General features: G+C 56.5%; 1 protein-coding gene across 1 annotated transcript; it reads right to left on the bottom strand.

Annotated features, from left to right (window-relative positions):
- Positions 1 to 7346: 7346 nt before the first annotated feature.
- On the bottom strand, positions 7347 to 23770 carry LOC144277556 (ultra-long-chain fatty acid omega-hydroxylase-like). Its single transcript, XM_077838431.1, has 12 exons — positions 23516 to 23770; positions 21986 to 22130; positions 15880 to 15933; positions 13707 to 13834; positions 12353 to 12474; positions 10726 to 10993; positions 9772 to 9838; positions 9216 to 9345; positions 8622 to 8755; positions 8432 to 8496; positions 7845 to 7927; positions 7347 to 7551 (listed from the first exon to the last, which is right to left on the bottom strand). The coding sequence occupies exons 1-12, from the start codon at positions 23768 to 23770 to the stop codon at positions 7347 to 7349; spliced, it is 1656 nt and encodes a 551-aa protein (XP_077694557.1).
- Between the last annotated feature and the right edge of the window lie 658 nt (positions 23771 to 24428).

The following is a 24428-nucleotide window of genomic DNA, read 5'->3' as shown; positions in this document are numbered from 1 at the left end:
ACCTTATGACCCCCTTGCGGGGAGCTAGTGCACCTGCTGTGTATCGAAGAGTAACGGTCAGGCGCGGCGGGGGGTGAATGGTGAGGACGGTTATTTTGATGACCTATTGATAACAGAGGAATTCAGAAGGGCTAGAGGAGGTTCTACAGAGATTAACTCTAACGCTATATTTTTGCGAAGATAAGTGTACGTGTTTCAAAACCAGGTTACTCGCTTGGAGCATGGTGGCGGTGGAGAAGGGTAAACCCGTTAAAAAAAGCCACTGAGAATGCACCAGTAACACAGAATGTCTTGGAGTTTAGATTGTTTCTGGCCCCGTTAAACTGCTATGGAAGGCTACTTCCAAATGGAGCCGCATTAAGCAGTCCGATGTCCACGCTGTTATGGACAAATACGAAGCCAGTTTGGACAGAAAAGGAAAACAAGGGTTTTGAGGCCTCAAAAAAGAATCGGAGTCATTCCAGGCTCCTGGAACATTTCAGTCCGGGATCCCCTAGCACTGGTCTGTGAGTGAGGCCTCTCCTGTAGGTGCTGGGGCTGTCACTGCACACACTGGTAAAGATGGGAGTGAAAACCCCAGAGAATTCACTCCAGAATGTTCTCAAAGGCTGAGAGAAACTATTCACAGATAGAAAAAGCGGCTTTTGGCACCATTTTGGGGGTAATTAAACTCCATGAGGACCTGTTTAGACAAATGTTTGCCCTCATCACTGATCATAAACCCTAGGCCCAAAGGCAGGGGTTCCACTGAACTGAGCTGAGCTTCAGAGATGGGCTGTGATCTCCGCTGCCTACCAGTAGGTGTGTATCATACCCCATCAGAGGCGCTGTCCCATTTGTGTCTTTACACAGGGAAGCAGAGAGGAAAACCCTGTGTGTACAGTGTCTTGGCTCACCACCCTATTACAGCTAAGGAAATTGCTCTGGAAACAACCACAGACCCCGCTTTAGTTAAGGTGATGCACTAAGCACTTTCAGGGTGGCCAAATCACACAATCAAAGAGCAACCTGGCCCTTGCTATTTCAGGAAAGTGGAGTTATCCATGGACAATGGTCATTTGCCATGGCGCCATTAGTAATAATACCCGAAAGCTTACAGAAAAGGCTGCTAGTGGTATTACATGAGCAGCACCAAGGGGTGGTAATAACGAAAGGGGAGGTGTGACATAGAGACTCCTTGGCAAAGGGTCCCCTGTTCTTTGCACACATCTCTCACCTCTGACCTGACAAACTCTCTACGCCAACCAGGACTTGCAGGATATTGCTCCATGAACAGTAACGTATAAGGTATCTACAGAAAGCTCAGAACTTGTCAAGATTCATACTCATTACAAGACATACGTATGCACAGGTAATATTTAAGGAATAATGTATTAATATTGACAGCATGCTTTATAAACTTGGAGTAAAAGTCAGTCACCAGGGGATAATATGTCTCAGGGACGGCCTGTTTAAGCAGGAGAGAGTTGTACCTGCTCTTGTTGGCCGGTGATGTAATGCAAGGCTCAGTTGTCCAGCCTTGCTCCATCCCAAGACTATCCATGGAAAACCATCAGAGAGAACTACAAGTAATCAAAACCTCTTGGAGGTAAAGAAAGGAACTTTACAACAGACAGGGGATCACCCAGTCTAGGAATAGAGACTGTGAAGCTGGAAGACCAGGTGCCAGCTCATGTCAAGACCCCTAGCCCTCAACTGAACCCTGACAAAGACATAGCTGGAACAGTCTGGCTCGCCTGGGTGTTAGTGTTGTTAAACTAGGTATTAGGTTTGTGACACAGGGCCAGAAAGGGTTACACAACTAGCAGGCTGATTGACCCAGATTCAACCTTTAAAGACATATTAGTAGATAATGATTATGTTTTTTGTCTGTTTACATATTGTTAGAGTTTGACAATGTAAGCAAATGGTTCCTGTCTATCGCTGGATTCTGTTAATTCAGAGATCAAAAGGAAATGTTAACATTTAGATGAATTGTGAATGTAGTAATATCATCGTCCTTATTTCTCTTTGAAGTTTGTGGTAAACTACCTGTAAACGGCTGAAGATGGGCAGTTGCCTTATGTTAATCCATGTAGCTAATTATCGGTGATGCTTAGGAAATAGGAGGTCTCCTTCAAAGCTAGGATAATTGCCTATTGTTCACCCAAGAACTGCACGCTGTCAAGAGGCTGCTAGAAAACTATAAAAAGAACTCTAGGGCCCTGATCCTATCATCTCTGATCTGCTTAAGCTTCATGAGGGGAAGTTTGAGTCACAAGAATGAGGTCTCCAGTCCCACCTGAGTCACCCTGATATTGGACGTTGGACTGCCACACATATGGACTAATTCTGAAAGTACTTTTTTCAACTCTAAAGCTCACCATCTCTACTATAAGAAAAGAAGTACTTGTGGCACTTTAGAGACTAACCAATTTATTTGAGCATAAGCTTTTGTGAGCTACAGCTCACTTCATCCGATGAAGTGAGCTGTAGCTCACAAAAGCTTATGCTCAAATAAATTGGTTAGTCTCTAAGGTGCCACAAGTACTCCTTTTCTTTTTGCAAATACAGACTAACACGGTTGTTACTCTGAAACCTGTCATCTCTATTATGAAACTGATCTAAGAACTCTATTCATATCTGTATGTGTAATGATCTCTACCCGATACTCTCTCCTTTCATTTTTAATAAATTTTAATTTAGTTGATAAGAATTGGCTGTAAGCATGGATTTGGATAAGATCTGAAATATTCATTAACTTGGTGGGTAATGTGTCCGATCCTTTGGGACTGGTAGAACTTTTTATATAATGAACAAGATTTTCAGTAATCCTCATCATATTTGACTTGGCTGTCTGGGTGGGAGCTGAAGGCTGGGTTGCTATAAGGGAACTATATTTCTGGCTTCTGGGTAACCAGTAAGGTATTGGGGAAGCTGTTTTGTTGCTGGCTTGGTGCATCTAAGTATTAGAATAACTGCCACTTTAATGTATTCTAAGAAGGTCTCTTGTCTAAAGGATCTCTGGCTGTGCTATGCAGGACAGACTGACTGAGCACAGTGGTTCCTTCTGGCCTTGAAATCTAGGACTCTATAACCCATTAGATCCCACTCCCCTCCCAGAGCCAGAAATAGAACCCAGGAGTCCTGCCGCCCAGCCGTTGGCTGTGACCACTGTCTCTCCTCCCCAAGACAGACGCAAAACCCAAGACTCCTGAGCCCCAATATCCTGCTGCCGTCTAGTAAATAGCTGTGTAACCCATCATCAAAGTGAGTGCCACCCCACACCCCAGTAGGCTCACATGGGCGGGGTCGGGGGCTAATCCCTGGCCCTTTTGCCCAGGCAGCATAGCTGGGGCTGGGCTCCTGCCCACATGGTTTAGAAGCAGCTACACACAGGATTTCTGTTATTCTGGTTTTATTTTTCAGCCGCTGAGTTATTTTAGCACCACCCCATTGGCCGGTTCAAATGCCTGGAGCTGCCGGTCCTGGTGCGCTGGGCAACCCGGACCAAGGTTCCTTGCTGCAGATGGCATTACTCCATATGGATGCTGCTGTCACACCCAGCAGGCAGAGAAGACGAGGGGTGTGATGTTATTGACATGAACTGTGACAGTATAGATCATTGTTGCAACCAAGGTCCTATAGTTGCACCAAATCTTGTACAGAGGTCTAGTAAGGTGTCTATGAAAAGGCTGTAATTTGCTGGTTATGATTATGCTGTCTGTATGTGTGTATCATTTTTGTATTTGAAGTTATGAATATTGGCTATGTACTTGTATCTCAATGTGTTTGATTCTAAGTAGCATCAGTGAAGCATTCAGTCGGCTTCTTGAGAAAGGACTGTTCTGCGTAAGTGTCCAATCAGGAAACACTTAACTGACAATGGACCTTGGGAGACTCCAATCCACATCTGAGGAGCCTTCCTGGGAACGTTCAAGGTAGCATGTGAGCAATGGCTGCCGCCGGCAAACTGAGTCATGCATGGACATGTACTTGCCCACATGACTCCAAACTCCATCTTGTTGCTGTGATTTTCCACAGAAAGAACAAATGGGTCCTTCCACATGGCAGAAGATATAAAAGGCCCTGGAAACCCCTCCATTTTGTCTTCAGTCCTGCTTCTGACCTCTGGAGGAACTGTGCTTGAACCTGAAGCTCTGAACAAAGGACAGAACAACCCATCCAAGCTGGGATGTCTGTAGTCCAGAGACTTGATTGGTTTAAATCAGCAGTAATCCTATCAAGCCTGAACTAAGAACTTTGCAATTGTTGTATGTATTTGATTCCATTTGACCAATTTTAACTCTCATCTATCTTTCTTTCTTTTTATGAATAAACCTTTAGATTCTAAAGGATTGGCAATAGCATGATTTGTGGGTAAGATATGACTGGTACATTGACCTGGGTCTGGGGCTTGGTCCTTTGGGATCGGGATAACCTTTTTCCTGTTACTGCGGTATTGGTTTTCATAACCATTCATCCCCATAAGGAGCGGTGCTGGTGGTAATACTGGGAAACTGGACTGTCTGACTTCTGGTTAGCCAGTGGGATAAAACTGAAGTCCTCTCCGTTTGGCTGGTTTCGTGGGCCTTAGTAGTAAAGGACCCCCAGCCTTGGGCTGTGACGGCCCTGCTCTAAGCAATTTGTCCTGAATTGATACTCTCAGTAGTGTCCCGTCAAAGGCTGCTTTGTTACAAGGGGGTGGTGATAACACACAGAACTGGGCACTGAGACCTGGGCCCTTGCTGCCCCTCGCCCCGCTCAGTTGCCCAGAGTTTCCCTGCCAGTGACTGGGTGCTAGCCTAGAGGTCACAGCAGGCAGAGGTGGGTTAAAATTTATTGAGGCCCTGGGCACAAAGAACATTTGGGCCCCCACCCCATTCAAACACAAATGTATCAAAATGTATTAATACAAAGACTCCATTCACTCTTTACACAACGCATTATTAATGAAGCAAACCAGTCCATGATGTCTAAATAAACTACTCAATTTTTCCACATAGAATATGAATACGGCTAGATATCACTACACAAAGGTGTTCACTGCGACTTTGGACAACACCGATGTTACAAGAATCAGTCGTTCACAGGTCAACAAGCAGTTCTTTCATCTCCCCCAGTTTTCTTAAGCCTGACCGTTACGCAGGGGCCCCTCGCCCGCGGCAGTGACTCTTGCTGGTGGCCACTCTGACACTTGTTCCTAAAATACTTAATTAACTTTAAGAAAAAAATAAACAAATACGCACATACACACACGTCCAAATTAGTGTAATTTATTTACGTAGGGTTTGGGGTTTTTTTGCAGACTGAATAATAAAAATAAAGTACAGTTTTCTCTATTCTTTACTGGCCCTAAACAGAATAGAAACGCAAACAAACGTGCTTTGCATGTTCTTGTCTTTTTTGTTGTAGTTTCTTTTGCTTTTTTGGTTGCTTTGGTTATTTTTAGCCTTGTGAGCTAGTAAATCTGCTGCCCTGAAAAGTGATACTTGTATGTTAATATCACTTTTCACAGCCTCCCAGCTAGCTACTAAGTCTGCTGTGAAAAGTGACATTACCAAACATACAAATATCACTTTTCACAGCAGTTACACAGCCCTGGCAAGCCCGGAGACAAATTAAACCCTGTATGGGGAGGTGGATATGGAGGCAGTGGGGGCCCGGGGCACTGGGGGGAATGAATAGAGAGCTGGTGGAGGCAATGTGGGACTGTGGGGGTGGGAGTGGCAGCAGGGGCCAGAGTTGATGGTGGAGAGGGGGGAGCTGGGGGCCTGCACCCGCTGCTGCATGGTCAGGAGCCAGAGCCAGAGAGCCCAAAAACCCGGGGCTGGAGGACGCAGAGTGGGCTTGGGCAAAGGGGGGTTGGTGAGCCTGGGGCTGGCACTTGCTGCCTCACAGCTGGGGACCAGAGCCAGAAGACCCGTGGCCAGATCCTGGGGCCTGAAGCCCTGTGGCCAAGGAATGGAGCACGCGGTTGAAGTCTGGGGCTCGAGGAGGCAGTGGGGACTGGGGAGATGGCGGGGGGGGGGTCCCAGATCCCAGATCCCAAAGCCTCGTGGCCTCGACCCTGCAGCAGGGGCCTTGGACTTCACCATGCTCCGGAACCAACTTAGAAATATCATGAAACCAACTGTCCCGCAGCTCCAGGTCCATCTGCCCCAGCGGCCACATATGGCCCCCTGCTCGCTCTCTCAACCATTGTTTGTCTCTTTGAGCCATGAGTTCCCTGTGGGAGGGAGTGGGTCCCTGCTGGGTCTGCAGCCAGCCCTCCCGGGCACGGTCTGGCAATACACACACACAATGGGGAATTGTACATGTGCGTGAGTAACAAAGGCTTCCCTGCCCCAACTCCCGCAGGTGACTGCAGGCAGCAGGTTGCGATTGCTGGGCAGCTGCCCCCTGGATCACTGCCCCACCCCAAAGCCACCTGCAGCAGAGTGAGAAATGGCCTTTGCCAGCGCTCACCTGGGGCACTGGGGGCCCCTCAGGAAGATCGGCCAGAGCACTGAGCCACGTGCCTGCAGGCCTCTCAGCTGTTCATGCCCCAGGCCAGGCAGGTGGATTGATGAGTGCAGGAGTGGGGGGAGCAGGACAGAGCAGGAGGAAAGATGCCTACCCTCCGGGGAAGAGGAGTGAGAGACAGACCAGACCCTCAGCTACAGACAGCAGCATCGGGGCACAGGTGGGCTGGCAAGAAAGCAGGGGCTGCTCCACTAACAAGCCCACAGCATTTAGGGTTATTGACCACGTGTTCTTAGATGCCCCACCATAAGTATGTGGCACTTCACCCCCCAACTGCATTTACCCTCATCCCCTGTGGGCAGGGCCATTAGCCCCATTGCACTGATGGGAGTTGAGGGCCAGAGGCTGAGTGACTTTCCCAAGGCCACTCAGGGAGCCTGTGGCAGAGCAGGGAATTGAACATGGGTCTCCCACATCCTAGACTAGTGGCCAGACAGCTTGGCACCCTGCCTCTGGCCAGTGGGGGCAGGGAACGCAGGCCAAAGGGTCGCCCAGGCTGTGAGCGGGCAGCGTCGGGAGCCAGGCTGCTTGGCTCCATTTCTAGCTCTGACATTGAGTCACCAGGTGGCCGTGGACATCCAGCGGGGCTGGGGAGAGGCACTTGTCACCCTGCCTCCCAGGGGCAGGTAGGGGAGGGCTAAGCAGCTGGTGTCTGAAAGGAGCCTGCAGCACCTGAGGGGCCCCATGCCCGGACCCCACAGCGCCTCCTTTGGTACAGAGGGCTGGTCTAGATTAGAGGAGAGAGCTGGCCCCACCATGATCCCCACCTGGTCCTCCACTCGGCAGGCCCCTGAGCTGTGCAGAGCAGGCTGGATCCCCGCAGCGGGCGGGAGCGCACGGCCCTAGGAGCACGGTGCGGGGGGCCGGCCCTCACGCCTGGGCCCCAGCGGCTCCAGGTGCAGCCACAGCCCGTTCTCGCTGCGCAGGATCAGCTCGGGCTTGCGCCGCACGGGCCTGCTCTGGTCCAGCCGCAGGGCGAAGCGCAGCAGGGTCAGCACCAGCACCACCTTCATCTCTGCCATGGCGAAGTTCTGCCCGATGCAGTTCCTGCGAGAAAGCCAGGGGTGTCAGCCGGTGCTCTTCGCCTGGAAGCCACACCCCCTGTGAGGGCAGGGATGGGGGAGCACGGACAGACAGATGCTGGGGGGAGCCCTCCCCCCTGTGGGAGAAGGGACAGATCCTCAGCAATAACAGCTGGCCCCAGCACTGACCAGAGGCCACCTCCTGCCTGTCCCACAATGCTTCACTGCAGCCAGGGAGCCGCTTGCTGGTGGGCAGCCGGGGGTGGGGGAGGGGGCAGTTCGTGCGGCGAGGGGCTCTGAGCCCGGCAGGCAGGTTACCTGGGTCCAGCAGAGAAGGGCATGAAGGCCAGTGGGGGCTGGTTCTTGGAGTTCTCTGGGTCGAAGCGGTGTGGGTTATAGACCTGGAGCAGCAAGCACAAGGCACGGTGAGGGGAGCGAGGGCGAAGGGTGGGGTGTGGGGCTGGTCCCGGAGCCAAGGGGGAGCAAAGGCAGCCCCTCCCCGGGTGCAGCTTGGGCACCAGGCTCCCCAAGAGTGAGCTTCTGACTGGGGCCATGCGCTGGCAGCGGGGATGGTTCTGCCTCCACCCAGCACTCAGGGACCCATCCCCACCCAGTGTGAATGGGGGTGCGACCCTCACTCCCCTCTAGGCGAGCTGGGGGGGGGGGGAGGAGGAGCTTCCTCTCTGGGGAGGGTCACTGGGAATCGGAAGCTGCTACTTTGATGGCACTTCAGCACCCCCTGGTGCCACGCTGGGGCATTGGGTCAGCAATGACTCCGAGGGGACAGTGCCCCTACTGAGCCCCGCAATCCCACTCTCTGCAGCACAGCGCCCCCTGGTGCCACGCTGGAGGTGGCCGTGGGGTGGAGTAGAGCCAAAGGGGCAGAACAGAGTAACCAGTGGTACCTGGGGCTCCGGCCAGACAGCAGGATTGTGATGCGTCCCATAGATACTGATCAGACAGACGTTCCCTGCCAGAGAGGAAACTGCCTCATTAGAGAGAGGAAAGGGAGAAGGAGGGGAGGGGTTGTGCACCACAGGGGTTATGGGCCCGGTGCCATGCCCCTGGCTGGGGGGCAGGGAAGAAGGCTGGTACCTTTGGGTAGGACACGTCCGTCAGGCAGTTTGATGTCCTCGGTGCAGCGCCGGGACACGGCCGTGACGGGCGGGTGCAGACGCAGACTCTCCTTGATGCACATGGTGGAGAAGGGCATCCGGGACAGGTCCTCCCTGCAGAGAACAGAGCTTAGCGCTGGCCCCAGAGGTGGATGCATGGGGGGCCCAGTGCGAGCCCATGAGCCAGGCAATGGGGCTGGGACAGACTCGCATAGGCATGGAGCTGGCACTGAGGGGACAAACAACACCGTGACGGGGCGGGGGGGGGGAGCATGCACATCTGAGTGGCAGGGTCCTTGGGCATCCAGGGCGGGACACGCAAAACCCAGAGCAGCAGGGCCCTCGGGCACTGGGGAGCAGCCTAGGGCCATCTTGCAGGGGAAGCCCTCCAGCTTGTGGGGCTGGCAGAGGTGAAGGGACCCCAGTGCTAGGCATAGACTGGTGGGGACGGGAGGGGAGGGGAGGGCAGCGGCTGGGCTAACCCTCACAGGTGGGGTGGGGGCTGTGCTGGAACTACAGGGCGTGGAAGTGGGGGTGCTGGGGGTAAGCACTGCAGCTGAAGCAGCCATCTCACCATTCAACCTCCTCCGACTCCTTGTCCCGCAGTAAGTCCTTGATCTCCTCCCGGCAGCGCTCCTGGTACTCGGGGTGACAGGCCAGGTTATACAGCAGCCAGGAGAGGCCGCTGGCTGTGGTGTCGTGGCCTGCAGAGAGAGAGGCCAGCGCAGCGTGAGAGCCGCGGGGGCAGAGAGGGACCATGGAGAGTCCGGGGCTGGAGGGACCCTCCCCCTGCCAGCACCTCCTCCGGGGCCTTGCTCCCCATGACTCTCTGGCAGTGCCAGCTGGGAACTCCAGGCCCCTCGTGCCTGCGGGGCAAATGGGGTGACTCTGAGCATCTGTCTCCACTACCACCACCTCCTCCGTTGCTGGGACTGTCTGGCAGTGCCCAGGGGCAGATCTGTCTTAGCCCCATTTCACGGAAAGGCACACCGAGCTCACTCAGAGCCAGGGACTGAACCCAGCTCTCCTGCCCTCCCCCCCATGTCATCTGCGGAGACCCCATCCTCCCACATGAGGCTGTGAGGTCAGCAGGCGAGCCCCCCCACCTCCTCTCCAGGGGGGCTCCTCACCCTCAAACATGAAGGTGTCGGCCTCAGCTGCGATGTCCTCGTCTGACAGGTCCTGGCCGTCCTCATCCTGCACAAAGCACACACTGCTGGACGGGTAACCTGGCTCCCTGTGACTCAGGGACCACGGGCCCACGCCTCCCCCACTTCAGAGCCTGGGAGGATGGGACATCTTGGGGTGGAGTGAGCTTGGCCATCTCCCCTCCACCCAGCCCGGGGAAAGAGGCAGTCCCTGCCCTGCCCCACAGCCCCAGGCCCCAAGGTGGGCTCTCCCCTTCCCCCATGCCCAGCCTGGCTCTGGTGTTAGAGCTCCCCAGAGATGCCAGCCTCATGTCGCCAAGTGCAGTTCATATCGCTCCACGCTGAGCATGCTGGGAAGGCAGCTCTGGCTGGGCCGCCCCAGAGAGCTGGGCCGGGGGGCAAGTCCCGGTGTGACAGACATCACACAGCACCTTCCACCTGGCTCCCCAGGACTCTCTGGCAGTGCCAAATGGGAACTCCAGGCCCTGCCCTGGACGTCAACGAACCCCCACACTCCCGAGGGCAGGATCTCCCACTGTGTCCCCTTGGCCAATCGCAGGACATCCGTGACCTCCGCCCACCCCCATGGGGCAGGCCCCCCATGTCCCCTTGGCCAATCGCAGGACATCCGTGACCTCCCCCCACCCCCACGGGGCAGGCCCCCCCATGTCCCCTTGGCCAATCGCAGGACATCCTTGACCTCCGCCCACCCCCACGGGGCAGGCCCCCCCATGTCCCCTTGGCCAGGAGCAGGACATCCGTGACCTCCGCCCACCCCCACGGGGCAGGCCCCCCCATGTTCCCTTGGCCAATCGCAGGACATCCGTGACCTCCGCCCACCCCCACGGGGCAGGCCCCCCCATGTCCCCTTGGCCAATCGCAGGACATCCATGACCTCCGCCCACCCCCACGGGGCAGGCCCCCCCACCATGTTACCTTGGCCAGGAGCAGGATGTCAATGAAGTCCACCGTCCTGCCCTGCTTGGATTTGAGCCAGGCCTCCCTGCCCTGGTGGCTCAGGGCCTGGTGGCGCCGCTGCACCACGTCGGCCGTGAAGCGGTGCACGGTGTCGCAGGCGCGCCGGAAGCGCCGCCCGTCGGGTGACAGGCGGAACAGGAAGTCGCAGTGCAGGAGCAGGCGGTGCTGGCGTCCCACCACCAGGGAGCTGAGTTCCAGGATGGCTGCGATGTAGTCACTGGGTGTCCTGCAACACAACAGGCCAGCATGTGCCTGACAGACCGGGGCGGGGGCCCCCTGATCAGAGCTGGGGGATCCCGGCGGGCTGGGCCTCGCCACAGAGCGATGGCGTGATCTCCCAGCCACGGGATCTCCGGGCCGGCCGGCGGGGAAGTGACCAAGCTTGGGTGCCTCTGGCTGCTGCTGCGGCTCAGCCAGTGTGGGACGGTGACAAATGACCAGAAAGGGTTAAGCATCCTGCAGGACAAATGACTCAGATTCAACCCTTAAAAACATACGGGGAGATCACGTTTGTGGTTTTGGGTATTTACGTACATACTAGCAGAGGTCACCAATGTAATCAAACAGTCCCTGTCCATGCTGTATTCGGTTAATTCAGAGATCAAAAGAACATCAATGAACTGTAAACGCAGGATATCGTCGCTGTATTCCTCTCTCTTTGAAATGTACAGCCAATCATCTGCGACTGGTGGAAAAACCGGCAACTGCCTTGTGTTACTTCGTGTAGCTAATTACCGGTGATGGACCTACTTCAGAGTTGCCCCGATTGCCTATTGTTGGTCTAAGGACTCCAACCTGTCAAAGAAGGCCTGGAGTTGTATAAAAAGACCCTTGGGTCCTGATCCTGTTTATCTCAGATCTGCTTGAGGCTTCATGCAGGGGAAGCCTAAGCCACAAGGACTGAGATCCCAGTTCTGACTGGACCGCCCTGAATATAAACACTGGACTATAACCAATGGACTATTTCTGAAAGAACTCTTTGCCTCTGCAAAGCTCTCCATCTCGGCTATAAATCTGAACCTCAAGAATTATACTCATGTCTGTATGTGCACCAGTGCAGTAAAACAGGTACAAGCTGCCGACGAGGGCCCTGCAGTACACGTATAAACTGGGGGCAGGAGGGTTCTGGGGTGATGGGACTGAGGTGAGGAGCTTCCTGGCAGCGAGAGGCATGCAACAGCAGGATCATCCCCCAAGCGAGTCACAGCACAGCCATGCCGACCCCACAGGCGTTAGCAGACAGATCTGCGAGTGCAAGCACCAAGCACCAGCCTCCGCGCAGCGAGCTGCAGGAGCTCCACCCCCAGTGCTGACCCGGGGTGCAGCCACTATAGCAACCCCCCAACGCCTCCAGACACCCACTGGAGAGCCCCTGCCCAGGCCTGCAGTAACACCCTCCCCGCCCTGGGATCTCCAGTTCAGGGACCCATTCCGTGAATCCGGCCAGGCTCACTGGGGCCAGGCCAGGAAGGGAGGGAGGGACCCTGCAGCCCATTCTCCCCACTCTGACCTCCCCCAGTGAGGGGGCTCCCACCCTCGGGTCAGCGCGGGGCCCTGCTGGGGGAGCTGCCCCCGCGTCACTCACTCCTGGCAGTTGCTGTTGTAGCTGAAGACGCATTTCTGCAAACTGTCCAGGGTCATGAGGCTGATCTGACCAAACATGTCCAGGGAGGTGGAGCCTGACGCCACCAGCCGGCGCCACTTGGCCTGTGGGGGAACAGTGCCCGTGAGAGCCGCCCCCGAGCAGCTGCCTGCAGGGACAGCACTGCGGAGCCCAGTGCCCATGCAATGCGGGTGGGCCAGCGTCAGAGACAGGCAAGCAGACAGGGGAGGAGGCTAGTGGACTGGTGCAGTGACAGGGCTGGGCATGTGGTGGGGGCAGGTGAAAGAGCAGTGGACAGGCGGGTGGGCGGGCAGGGTATCGGTGCAGTATATGCCCGGGGGGCGGTGCAGGGCCAGAAGCACTGCGTAGTGATGGTACAGCATATTGCATAGTGTGTGGGGGAGGCATGGGGAGGGCAGGCTGCTGGTTCCACATATGCCAAGGGAGGAAGGCACTAGTGCAGCGTGTGCTATGGGGGGAGGGTCACGGGCAGGCTGGGGGTGGCAGGGTGCCAGGGCACTGTGTGCCATAGGGGGAAAGGTCCCAGGCAGGCTGGCAGGTGCCAGGGCAGTGTGTGCCATGGGGGGGAGAGTACACGGGCAGGCTGGGGGGTGGCATGGTGCCAGGGCAGTGTGTGCCATGGGGGGAGGATCACGGGCAGGCTGGGATTTGAATGGTGCCAGGGAACTGTGTGCCATGGGGGAGGGTCCTGGGCAGGCTGGGGGTGGCAGGGCAGCGTGTGCCATTGGGGGGAGGGTCACGGGCAGGCTGGGGTTTGAAGGCTGCCAGGACAGTGTGTGCCGTGTGGGGGGAGGGTCCCAGGCAGGCTGGCAGATGCCAGTGTAGCATATGCCGTGGGGGGAGGGTCCCAGGCAGGCTAGCAGGTGCCAGGGCAGTGTGTGCCATGGCAGGAGGCTCATGGGCAGGCTGGGGGGTGGCATGGTGCCAGGGCAGTGTGTGCCATGGCGGGAGGGTCACGGGCAGACTGGGATTTGAAGGGTGCCAGGGCACTGTGTGCCATGGGGGAGGGTCCACGGGCAGGCTGGCGGGTGCCAAGGCAGTGTGTGCCGTGGGGGGGGAGGGTCCATGGGCAGGCTGGAGGGTGCCAGGACACTGTGTGCCATGGGGGAGGGTCCTGGGCAGGCTGGGGGTGGCAGGGCAGCGTGTGCCATGGCGGGAGGGTCATGGGCAGGCTGGGATTTGAAGGGTGCCAGGGCACTGTGTGCCATGGGGGAGGGTCCCGGGCAGGCTGGCGGGTGCCAGGGCAGTGTGTGCCGTGGGAGGGGCCAGAGGCACAGGCATAGATTTGGTGCCATGACGGGAGGGGGTTACTCACATGCATGATGTCAGTGCTCTGGTTGAAGATCTTCATGTAGGGCTTCAGGATGTCGAAGTGGAAGGCTGGTGTCAGCATGCGCCGGTGCCGCACCCATTTCGGACCATTGCTCAGCAGCAAACCGTCCCCTGAGATGACAGGCGCTCAGCTCAGAGCCCTGGCAGAGATCCCGCAGCCCAGGCCCCCTGCAGCCCGCTGAGTCGCAGCCAGCTGGGGTGCTCAGCGAGAATCAACCTCCCTGGTGCATGTTGGGCAGCACGAGAGTGCGTGCACGTGTGCAATGCGTGCATGGGTGGGGGTGTGAGTGAAGCATGTGTGTGTTTGTGGGGGCACGTGTGGGCATGACCATGCAGGTGCATGCGTGTGTGTACGTGCAGGTGCGTGGTGGTATGCACACAGAGGTACGTGCGCATGTGAAGGCGTGTGTGTGATCCTGGGCACACCCATGTGCTGGTGCTCACGGCTATGGCACGAGTAGCTCCAGCTCCACACTGACATAAGAATGGACAGACTGGATCAGCTCAATGGTCCATCCAGCCCAGTCTCCTGTCTGCCAACAGTGGCCATATCCCTCCTTTGTCGTCTCTCTTCCAAGCTGAAAAATCCCCGTCTTTTTAATCTTTCCTCATATGGAACCTGTCCCATACCCCTCGTCATTTTTGTTGCCCTTTTATGAACCTTTTCCACGTCCAATATATCTTTTTTGAGATGGAGCAACCACACCTGCATGCAGTATTCAAGATGTGGGGGTACCATGCATTTATATAGAGACAATATGATATTTTTCTGCATTATTATCTCTCCCTTTTCTAATGGTTCCCAACATTCAGTTCGCTTCTTTGACTGCCGCAGCACATTGAGTGGATGTTTTCAGATAACTATCCACAATGACTCCAAGATCTCTTTCTTGAGTGGTATCAGCTGATTCAGGCCCCATCATTATTTATGTATAGTTGGGATTATGTTTTCCAATGTGCGTTACTTTGCATTTATCAGCATTGAATTTCATCTGCCATTTTGTTGCCCAGTCACCCAGTTTGGAGAGATTCTTTTGAAACTCTTTGCAGTCTGCTTTGGACTTATCCTGAGCAGTTTTGTATCATCTGTAAATTTCGTCACCTCTTTACCCACTTTTCCAGATCATTTATGAATATGTTGAATGGGACTGGTCCCAGTACAGACCCCTGGGGGACACCACTATTACCTCTCTCCATTCTGAAAACTGACCATTTATTCCCACCCTTTGTTTCCAGTCTTTTAACCAGTTACTGATCCAGAAAGGACCTTCCCTCTTATCCCACGATAGCTTACTTTGCTTAAGAGCCTTTGGTGTAGGAACTTGGTGAGTCACTCCCCTTCCCTTGATCAGTCAGGGACTGCGATGAGGTAATGCTCACCTGACCCTGAAGGGTCAGGGTGGGGGGACACAGCCAAGAGGGAAGAAAGAACATGATAAAAGGGAGAGACATTTGCCATGGTCTTCTTCTCTCTTCCACCTCCATCTACAGACCTCACCAAGCCACTGAAGCGCTGATCAAAGGGGAGAGCCTGGCTGAAGGACAACCAGCTAGCCTGTGGTGAGAAGCATCTAAATTTGTAAGGACAATAAAAGCGTTAAGATCAGCTTAGAATGTGTTTTGCTTTCATTTTGTTTGACCAAATCCGACTTGTTTTGCTTTGACTTATAAATCACTTAAATCTATCTTTGTAGTCAATAAATCTCTTTGTTTATTCTACCTGACGCAGTGCATTTCGTTTGAAGTGTGTCAGAGACTCCCCTTGGGAGAACAAGCCTGGTAAATATCAATTTCTTTGTTAAATTGATGAAATCTCATAAGCTTGCAGCGGGCATAACTGGACACTGCAAGACGGAGGTTCCTAGGGTTGTGTCTGGGACCAGAGATATTAGCTAGTGTCATTCAATTGCACAGACCAAGGAGCAGCTTACATGCCAGGGGCTGTGTGTGAACAGCCCCAGAGTGGGGGTTCTCACAGAAGAGCAGGGTAAGGCTGGCTCCCAGAGTCAAGGATTGGAGTGACCTAGCTGATCATCGGTCCAGATAACACCAGAGGGGAACATCACACCCTCCATTCCCCACAAGCCCCTCCCCTGGGGTCCGGGCCCCATGACACCAAGCACAACAGATCCAAGCCCAGAAGAAAGGGCACTCACCTAGCCAGGGCTTCAGGAAGCCGTAGAACAGGTAGTCCTTGGGTGCGATGGCAACTGTGGGGGAGACCAGAGACCGGCAGGCCCAGGGGTTAGTGCTGAGACACACATGGCTCGGGGGTGCAGAGATGCGGCACACCTGGGGTTTAGTGCTGAGACACACACACGGCAGAGTGGAACAGAGATGGGCGCACCCCGGTGTTAGTGCTCAGACGCACACGGCACTGGGGGCGGTAATGGGGTGCACCCTGGCGTTAGCGCTCACACACACATACACGGTTTAGGACACAGGGAAGGAGTGCAGGACTACTGTTATCAGAGCCCCGGCTGGAGCTGCAGCTCCAATGGGCCCCCTTTTGGTCTGGAAAGGGGCAGCTGCAGGAATGTGGGTCTGTCCAGTGCCCACCTGCTCCACAGGCTGTTTCCTAAGGAGCCTTGGCGCATCGCCCTGTGAAAGCAGCCCCCATCAGACAAGGCAGAACCCTGCTGGACACCCTGCTCCAGGCTCTACCCTAGGAGCCAGGAGGGTGGCTGCTGGGGCAACGGGACAGGCTCAGTGAACAGCGTGAAGGAGCCACACGACAGGGACCAGGTGCTGAGCCACCAGGCCCCTCACGCAGAGCAGGCTTGCTCTGAGCAAGTCACAGACAGGTAGGAGGACACGGGGCACAAGCAGCATCCGCAGCCTGGGCCGGGCCTGCAGCGCGACAGAGACTCCTCCTGGGGCAGTGCCTGTGACCCACGGACTGCGTGAGTTTGGCCGTCACGTGGGGCCTTCACAATAGAGAGCTTGGCATCCTTAAAACTCCCTATTAGCTGTATTCCCTGGCTCTGTGAGCAGAGTGGGGATCCTGTGGCTACAGCAGGGTCTGGAGGGGGCTGGGAGCCAGGACTCCTGGGTTCTATTCCTGTCTCTTACATGGACATGCTGTGTGAGTCCCCTGCCCCCTCTGTACCTCAGTGACTCCCTACCTCGCAGGGCTGGGCGAATGGCTGGCACTCGGGTGGGTGACATGGGAGACGGGCAAAGGTGGCTTGGCAGGCCCAGCTCTCTGAGACTGAGCTGGCCACAGCTGCTCCTCTCCCTGGGTCAGCCAGAGACAATAGGGGCAGAAACTGCCCCCCCTGCACCACTAGCCCCAGGACCACCCCCTCTCTGCACCATTCCCCAGATTCCCCCACGCCCAACATCCCACTAGCCTCACGGCCATGCACCCCCACAACAGTATCTCTCTGCTGCTCCCCATAGGCCCCCCCAAGAATATCGGCCATTTGGTCCTTATGACTCTCCCTGACCTGTTTCTCCCCTGGACCACCTCCCTCATTGTCCCCTTCACCCCACAGCCCTGCCGTGCTCCCTTTGGGACCATGGACTGAGTTGATGAAGGTGTCCCTGAGCCAGCTGGATGCTATCAGATCCCCCACTTGCCTATCACCAGCCAGGGATGCTGGCAGGGCTGCAATGAACCTTTGCTCCCATGAGTCACTGGCCCAGAGCCTGACGGCAGCTCCAGCTGGGCTTCAGCCAGCCAGACGTGCTCCTCTCAGGACGCTAAGGGATGGCTACAGCCTCTGCCCTAACTCCTCTGGGGCCAGGGGGACTCACTAAGGACCCTGGGTTGGCAGCACCCAGCCAGACAAGCAGCCCAATGAACAGCCACCTGCCGAGCTGAGCTCGGCCTGAGACCTGATCCCTTCCCCCAGCCCCGACAGCCAGGCAGCTTCCTCCTCAGCCACGTGGAGGAGGGCTGGTCTCAGCAGCCAGTCCTCCTGGCCGGGGGCTTTTCTAGGGAGCAGCTGCCCTCTCACCACTGGGCCCATGTCCCTAGAGGTCCCGTCATGGCGGGTGCAGCACACATAACATCGAGAGCTCCAGGCGCCTGCTGGGAATCCAACCCCTGCTGAGCCCCAGGACAGACAGACAGACGGACACACAAACTGCTGGGGCCACCCTCACTACCTGACTCCAGCAGCACGGGTTTAACGGCCTCTGGGTGGAAGAGCCGGAGAATGGGCCCAAACCACCAAAGGCAGGAGTGGCCGTAGCGCCCGACGAGCTCATCTACGCACTGCATCCCCTCCTCCCTGTTCTGACCCTACAACGAGGAGCCATGGGTTAGCCACGGGCCAGCTGGGACTCCGGCCACGTCTCCGGCCAGGGCGACATGCTGGGCCCAGCGCCCGACTCAGCCCACTGCAGGAGCAGCAGCTCCCCAAGCAGACCAACTGCTGGCTGCTCTCAGAGCGCCTCTGGCTTCATTTCTAATGGGGGAGGGAGGGCTGCCCTCACCTGGCAGTCGGTTGGATGGGGCCACTTGGGGCTCCCTGTGTTATTGCAAACACGGCTCCCAGCCATTCTCCGTGCAGAGGTGAACCCGGGGGCTCAGTGGGCAGCGAGCATGAGCCCTCAGCCCCGGCATGAACTGGCTACATGCATTCACACAGCCCCAGCACTGCATCCCTGCCCTGCGCTTCTCTGCTATCCAGCTGAGCTGAGCAGGAGACTGAGGGCTCCTGAGCCCCGAAGCACCTCTCTCCTGGCCCCGTGACATCCAGCTCTGCTCCAGGGAGCAACGTTCATTGCTCAGACCCAGCTGCTGGCTTTGAGGACTAAGGCCAGACCTCCCTTCTCTGTGTCCTGCCAAGCCCACCTGGCACTGGGGGAGGGAGCTGGACTCTGTTCCCACTGCTGCATCAGCAACGGGATTGTTTACAAAGTTCCCGCAGACTGCACTGGGCTCCTGGGCACAGCGAGTCATACAAAGGGCTGGCGGGGTAGGGCTGGATGCTAGGCTGGCGGGGAGGGGCAGCATTTCTATTTGTTGCTTTGGCTCTGGACTTAGGGCCCTGGTGAAACTTCCAGAGTCACTTCTCAACCACCCTGCAGGGCAGCAGTTCAGGGATGAGCAAACAAGCCCCAGCGTAGCTCCACGTGCCCTTGGCCCTGCGGGCCCAGGCGCCACTTGGAGCAGGGCTAATTGGGAAGAGTGGCAGCAGTACGTTAACGGGGACAGATGTCCCCTCCGCAAGGGGGCAGAAGAGGCTGGAGCAGGAGCCCCCAGGCCAGGGAGCACCGACCAGGCTGGGGGCTGGATTCCGTCGGAGTCTGGCTTCAGCTCATCGCGCGTCCCCCTGCAGCGCACAGCCCCAGCAACTCGCTCACCAGAGAGGGGCCTGCGCTGGCGGTGCTGGGACACCTGGAGGCGTTCTGCCTGCTCCTGCCCTCCTCGCCCACACCCCAGTGGGACTCTGCCCCATCCCCCTATGGCAGCAGGCAGCCTTCTGGGTGCCCCTGGATCCAGAGAGTAGCAGGGGCTGGGCTGGATGCCCCAAAGCAGTAAATGACACAATCTCTCAAGAGCCAAACAGGAACTGGTACAAACTAGGGCACAAGGAAGACCCCACCCCCCAAACACCTGGCCCCCGCAGCTACATGGCCCCATTTTATTCCCCTGCCTCCCTGCACAGAGCACGTTGACGGCCTTTGCCCAGGGTGAGCTGGTGCAGACAGTGGCCTGCAGCAAGAGCAGTCACATCAAGGGAGCTGGAGGAGCTGGACTAAGGCAGCCTGTCCTCCAGGGGGGACCCAGAACCGCCCGGGGGGGAAAAGGGGATTCTGTAGAGCTGCACAGCCCAGCCTGTCCGACAAGGTTTCCACTGCAGCACGGCCCCAGAGACAGGCTGAAGCTTCCTGGGGCTGCCTGGGCAGAGCTGTCCCGCAATGGAGCAGGGAGGCAATAGCCCCTCCCTCCAATGTGCCCCCACCTCAAATAGCACAGCGACAGCTGGGGAGGGGTCTGGGAGGAGCCACCAGAACACCTCAAGCTCTGGGAAACCTGCCTCTCTGGGGGAGGCCACAGGAGCCCAACGGATTTAATTTCTTCAAGGGCAGGAAAAGAGGTGCCTAGATCCCAGCTACCAGCCCCTCCATGGGCAGGGACGCCTGGCAGCAGGGGGCTCTGCCATCCAGCAGACAGCGGCAGAGTCAGATCCAGCGGGAACGAACTCAGACTGACAACACAGTGCAGGTGTTTAACAGGGAGGGGAGCGAGCCCTGGGAACTGTTAGGATATAGATATTCAGGCCTGTCTGTAAAGGCCTATCCCCTAAGAATTTAGGTGTATTCTTATCACTTGGCTAGTTATAGAGGTATAAAAGAAAGAATCAAAATCACTGTCTGCTGGTGTAAGGGCCTTCTCTTACTGTGACAGTCTGAGGCCCTGTTCTTAGCTAAGGCCTTTGGCTAAGCCGCAGAGGCAGCCATAAGCTGGGAAGCGACCGGTCACCTCCTCACATTCCAAACTAGTCACACTGAAATAAGGGGCTATTGGGCTGTCAGGCACTATCAGGACAGGATTGTATTCCTGTCACCTCCAGAGAAAGGGAAGTGCCTAGAAAATGTAAAAGGAAACTTAGTTTGATAGCATCCTGTCTGGCAAGAACTCACTTATCAATAGCTGGGATGTGAAATCCTCATTTCTCTATTGTCTTGTCATTATAGTTCCCACTTTGCTATTGTTTGTCTGTATAATCTCTGTCTGGTTCTGTGATTGTTCCTGTCTGCTGTATAATTAATTTTGCTGGGTGTAAACTAATTAAGGTGGTGGGATATAATTGGGTACATAATCATCTTACAGTATGTTAGGACTGGTTAGTTAAATTTCAGGAAAATGATTGGTTAAGGTATAGCTAAGCAGAACTCAAGTTTTACTATATAATCTGTAGTCAATGAGGAAGTGAGTGGGTGTGGGTGGGAGGGGGTGGGCATGTGGGTGAGGGAAATGGGAACAGGGAATGGGGCTGGGGAAATTGGAATAATGTTTGGCTAAGGGCAGGAATGGGAACAGGGACACAGGTGTAAGGCTCTGTGGTGTCAGAGCTGGGAAGGAAGATACTAAGGAAGGAAACTGGAATCATGCTTGCTGGAAGTTCACCCCAATAAACATCGAATTGTTTGCACCTTTGGATTTCGGGTATTGTTGCTCTCTGTTCATGCGAGAAGGACCAGGGAAGTAAGTGGGTGAAGGAATAAGCCCCCTAACAGGAACAGCTGGCCCAGGGACACAGGGGCTTTGCCATCCCTGGGAGTCTTTACATGGAGATGGGCTGTCCCTTTGTAACGCTCCCTCCAGCACAGCCAGGAGCTTGGGGCTGGCTGAAGGGAGCTCTGGGGAGGGTCTCTGCCTTGTGTGACACCGGCAGTCAGATTAGAGGAGCAGAATGGTCCCTCTTGGCCTGACCCACCCTGCATTCAGCTCTGGGCCCCCTGGACAGTAAACCAATCCCAGGGGTCAAGGCCAGAAGAGGCTGCTGGGCCCACACAGTGCAGAACACAGGGGAGAGCAGCCAAGGTGGCAGGGAAGGATTGGTTCACCCGGGCAGAGGAGCGAGTCAGTTGAGCCAAGGGGCCTGCACTGATTATGTATGAGAACACGAGGGCTGTGACCCACGGGGCTGGGGGGTTGAGCTGGAGCAGAGGGAAACCCAGGCTGGACAGTGCGGACTCCGAGGAGCTATTGCAGGGAGACGGCCATTAGCTCCCCAGGCGGATTGTCCTGTCTGGTGCCTTCCCCAGGGCTCTGGTCGGGCTGCTCTGCAGGGTCTCAGGTGACTGGCTCCCAGCCCTGCCCTGGGGAAGTCAGGAAAGCCTTCATACCACCATGATGTCACACTGGGGGTAAGGGACTGGCTGGGAGCCCTGTCCCTTGGGATGTTCACAGCTAGCCTGGCCAGGGCCCTGGAGAACAGATTGCTGGGGCCAGTCCTGCATAGGTTCCCAGGGGACGGGCTAGAGGGGCCCAGCTGGTGTCTCCCATCTCTGGCCCCACAAGTTGTGTCTATAGTGCACGTAGACACCCGTGACCTGCCCATGTCAGCTGACTCGGACTCAGGGCTGTAAATCTGAGGTATAGACATTTGGGCTTAACTGGAGCCCAAGATCTGGGATCCCACAGGGAGGAGGTCCCAGAGGCCAGGCTCCAGCCCCAGCTGGAATATCTACACTGCAGGGTAACAGCCCCACAGGCTGAGCCCGAGCCAGCTACAGGTGTCTACATGCTGTACGGACATACCCTCAGAGCCTCACCACCACCCCCAGGAGTCAGCGTACCTGAGGCTGTTGTGATCGGCCTGAGGAAATCAGGGTGCACCAGGCACAGGACTGGCAGGAAGGGCCCCATCCATGTCACAAAGACCTGGGAGAATGTAGCCACTGTTTGGGACACCAGGCTCAGCCCCTCCTCACCAGGTATGAACTGCAGGAGGGACGGGGCAGAGTTAATATAGGAGAGACCCAATCCTACCCGGGACTCCTGAGCAAGTCAGCGCATGCCAGGCAGGGGCAGAATCGGATCCTGTGATCAGAGGCAGGACTGCCGTGTGCAATGCCTCACCAAGTGTATCTGTCAAGACCCTCACTCCTGGCCCAGTGCTCACATCCCATCCATCTTGGGGAATGCTCCCCAGAGCAGTCAATACATTTCCGAGACTGCCCCTCTCCCCAAGGACCTAGAGACTGGCCTGACCCCTAGTGTCAGGGGACCCTCCGACACCAACCCTATCTCCCCTCACTGCGCTGGTGGCTGCTCTGAGGCCAAACATGCCTCACTCCAAGCAGCCAGTTGGGTCTCCTAGGTCCCTCTGTGCTCTGAGGGGCAGAGCTCCTGCAATGCCCGATGTCACAGCACATGGTGATTGGCTATGCCCTTGCCAAAGCTACACCAGGTGGGGCCAGCCTGCCAGGGGCTTTATAACCCTCCCTGCTCCACAGCAAAGGCGGCCGAACAGGCCCAGGGGCCACTTACCACCAATGCAGGCAGAGCCATTGGGGTGCAGCTGGCTGGCAGGGGTGTCACGGGGCTGGGCCAGGGAGCATGGCAGGGGCCAGTGGTGAGCAGAGATGCTTCTATGGATTGGTTCCCTTAGAGCCCCTGCCGCTGGGCAAGTGTCTGGGCACCAGCACCCAGAGCCACCCACCAGGGCACATCCCACGCTCAGCCTGGGGCCCTGCCTGGAGAATGTGGCATTTGAGTGCAGGGCACTGAGTGGTTAGGGGGCCATTTGCACCCCTGTCTCACTCTGCATGTGGGCCGGCATCCCACCTGCCCCATCCAGTGCCAGAGGTGGATCCCAGGGCCCTGCCGTATCGGGGGTGCATCAGACCCAGCAGCCATAGGAAGGGCCCCACCCACAGCAGGAGGGGGAGCAGCAGCGTGGCTAATGCCTCTGCCTCCAGCTCAGGCCCGCCTCGTTGGGTCAGGAAGTCTGACTGAGTTCAGACGCTGCTCACTCTGGTGCCAGACAGGGCGCGTGCTGAGAACCTGGTGGAGCTGTCCCAGGACCCTCGTCTCCTACCCCTGCTCGGTCCCAACCCCATTCCCATGTGTCATGCAGCTGCAGCGAGCACGGCGCCCTGAGCAACCTGCCATGCCATGCTCCCCTTGCCAGCACCAGCTGGGGCCAAAGCCCTTCACCTGGGAGAGAGGGAGAGGCTTGAACCAGCAGGGTCACCTGCCCCCAGCCCTCTCAGGGGCTATTCTACCAGCCCCTCCCTTGGGGTGGGCCAGGGTGGCTCCTCCCAGCAGGGGTCAAGCCATGTCTCAGTGGCAACAAGGAGTAAGAGGGGAGAGAAGACACTCACCCCCTTCTCGCCCCCACGGGACATGACACCTACCATCCCCAAGTGTCCCAGCAGCCAGTTGCGACGCGGGGGCTCCGGGAAGCAGCGCAGCCGCTGGCAGGTCACATAGTAGCGGTGCCAGGATCTCCCAAGCTGCAGGAGGGTGCGGAAGAGCAGGGCCAGCAGAGCAAGGAGCAGGGCGGAAACGGTGTAGGCGCGGAAGGGGGTCCGCTCCATGCTCAGCAGCTCCAGCACCCAGTCCGTGAGCGGCAGCATCCTGTGGGGAAAGACCGGGCTGTTACGGGGGTGAACTGCCACTGGGTCCCTTTGTTACAAGCTGTATGTACGTTACTGAGCTGCTGAGAGGTAGATACACTGGAGGGTAGGGAAGGGTCCAGAGTGACCTAGACAAATTGGAGGACTGGGCCAAAAGAAATCTGAGGAGGTTCAACAGGGACAAATGCAGAGTCCTGCACTTAGGAAGGAGGAATCCCATGCACCGCTACAGGCTGGGGACCGACTGGCTAAGCAGCAGTTCTGCAGAAAAGGACCTGGGGATTACAGTGGATGAGAAGCTGAATATGAGTCAGCAGTGTGCCCTTGTTGCCAAGAAGGCCAACGGCATATTGGTAGGAGCAGTGCCAGCAGATCGAGGGAAGTGATTATTCCCCTCTATTCGGCACTGGTGAGGCCACACCTGGAGTACTGCGTCCAGTTTTGGGCCCCCCACCTCAGGAAGGATGTGGACAAATTTGAGAGAGTCCAGCGGAGGGCAATGAAAATGATTAGAGGGCTGGGGCACCTGACTTACGCGGAGAGGCTGAGAGAACTGGGCTTATTTAGTCTGCAGAAGAGAAGAGTGAGGGGGGATTTGACAGCAGCCTTCAACTACCTGAAGGGGGATTCCAAAGAGGATGGAGCTCAGCTGTTCTCA

Source organism: Eretmochelys imbricata, chromosome 20 (assembly GCF_965152235.1).
Source record: "Eretmochelys imbricata isolate rEreImb1 chromosome 20, rEreImb1.hap1, whole genome shotgun sequence".
Classification (NCBI taxonomy): domain Eukaryota; kingdom Metazoa; phylum Chordata; order Testudines; family Cheloniidae; genus Eretmochelys; species Eretmochelys imbricata.
This window is presented reverse-complemented; position numbering and strand designations above follow the sequence as displayed.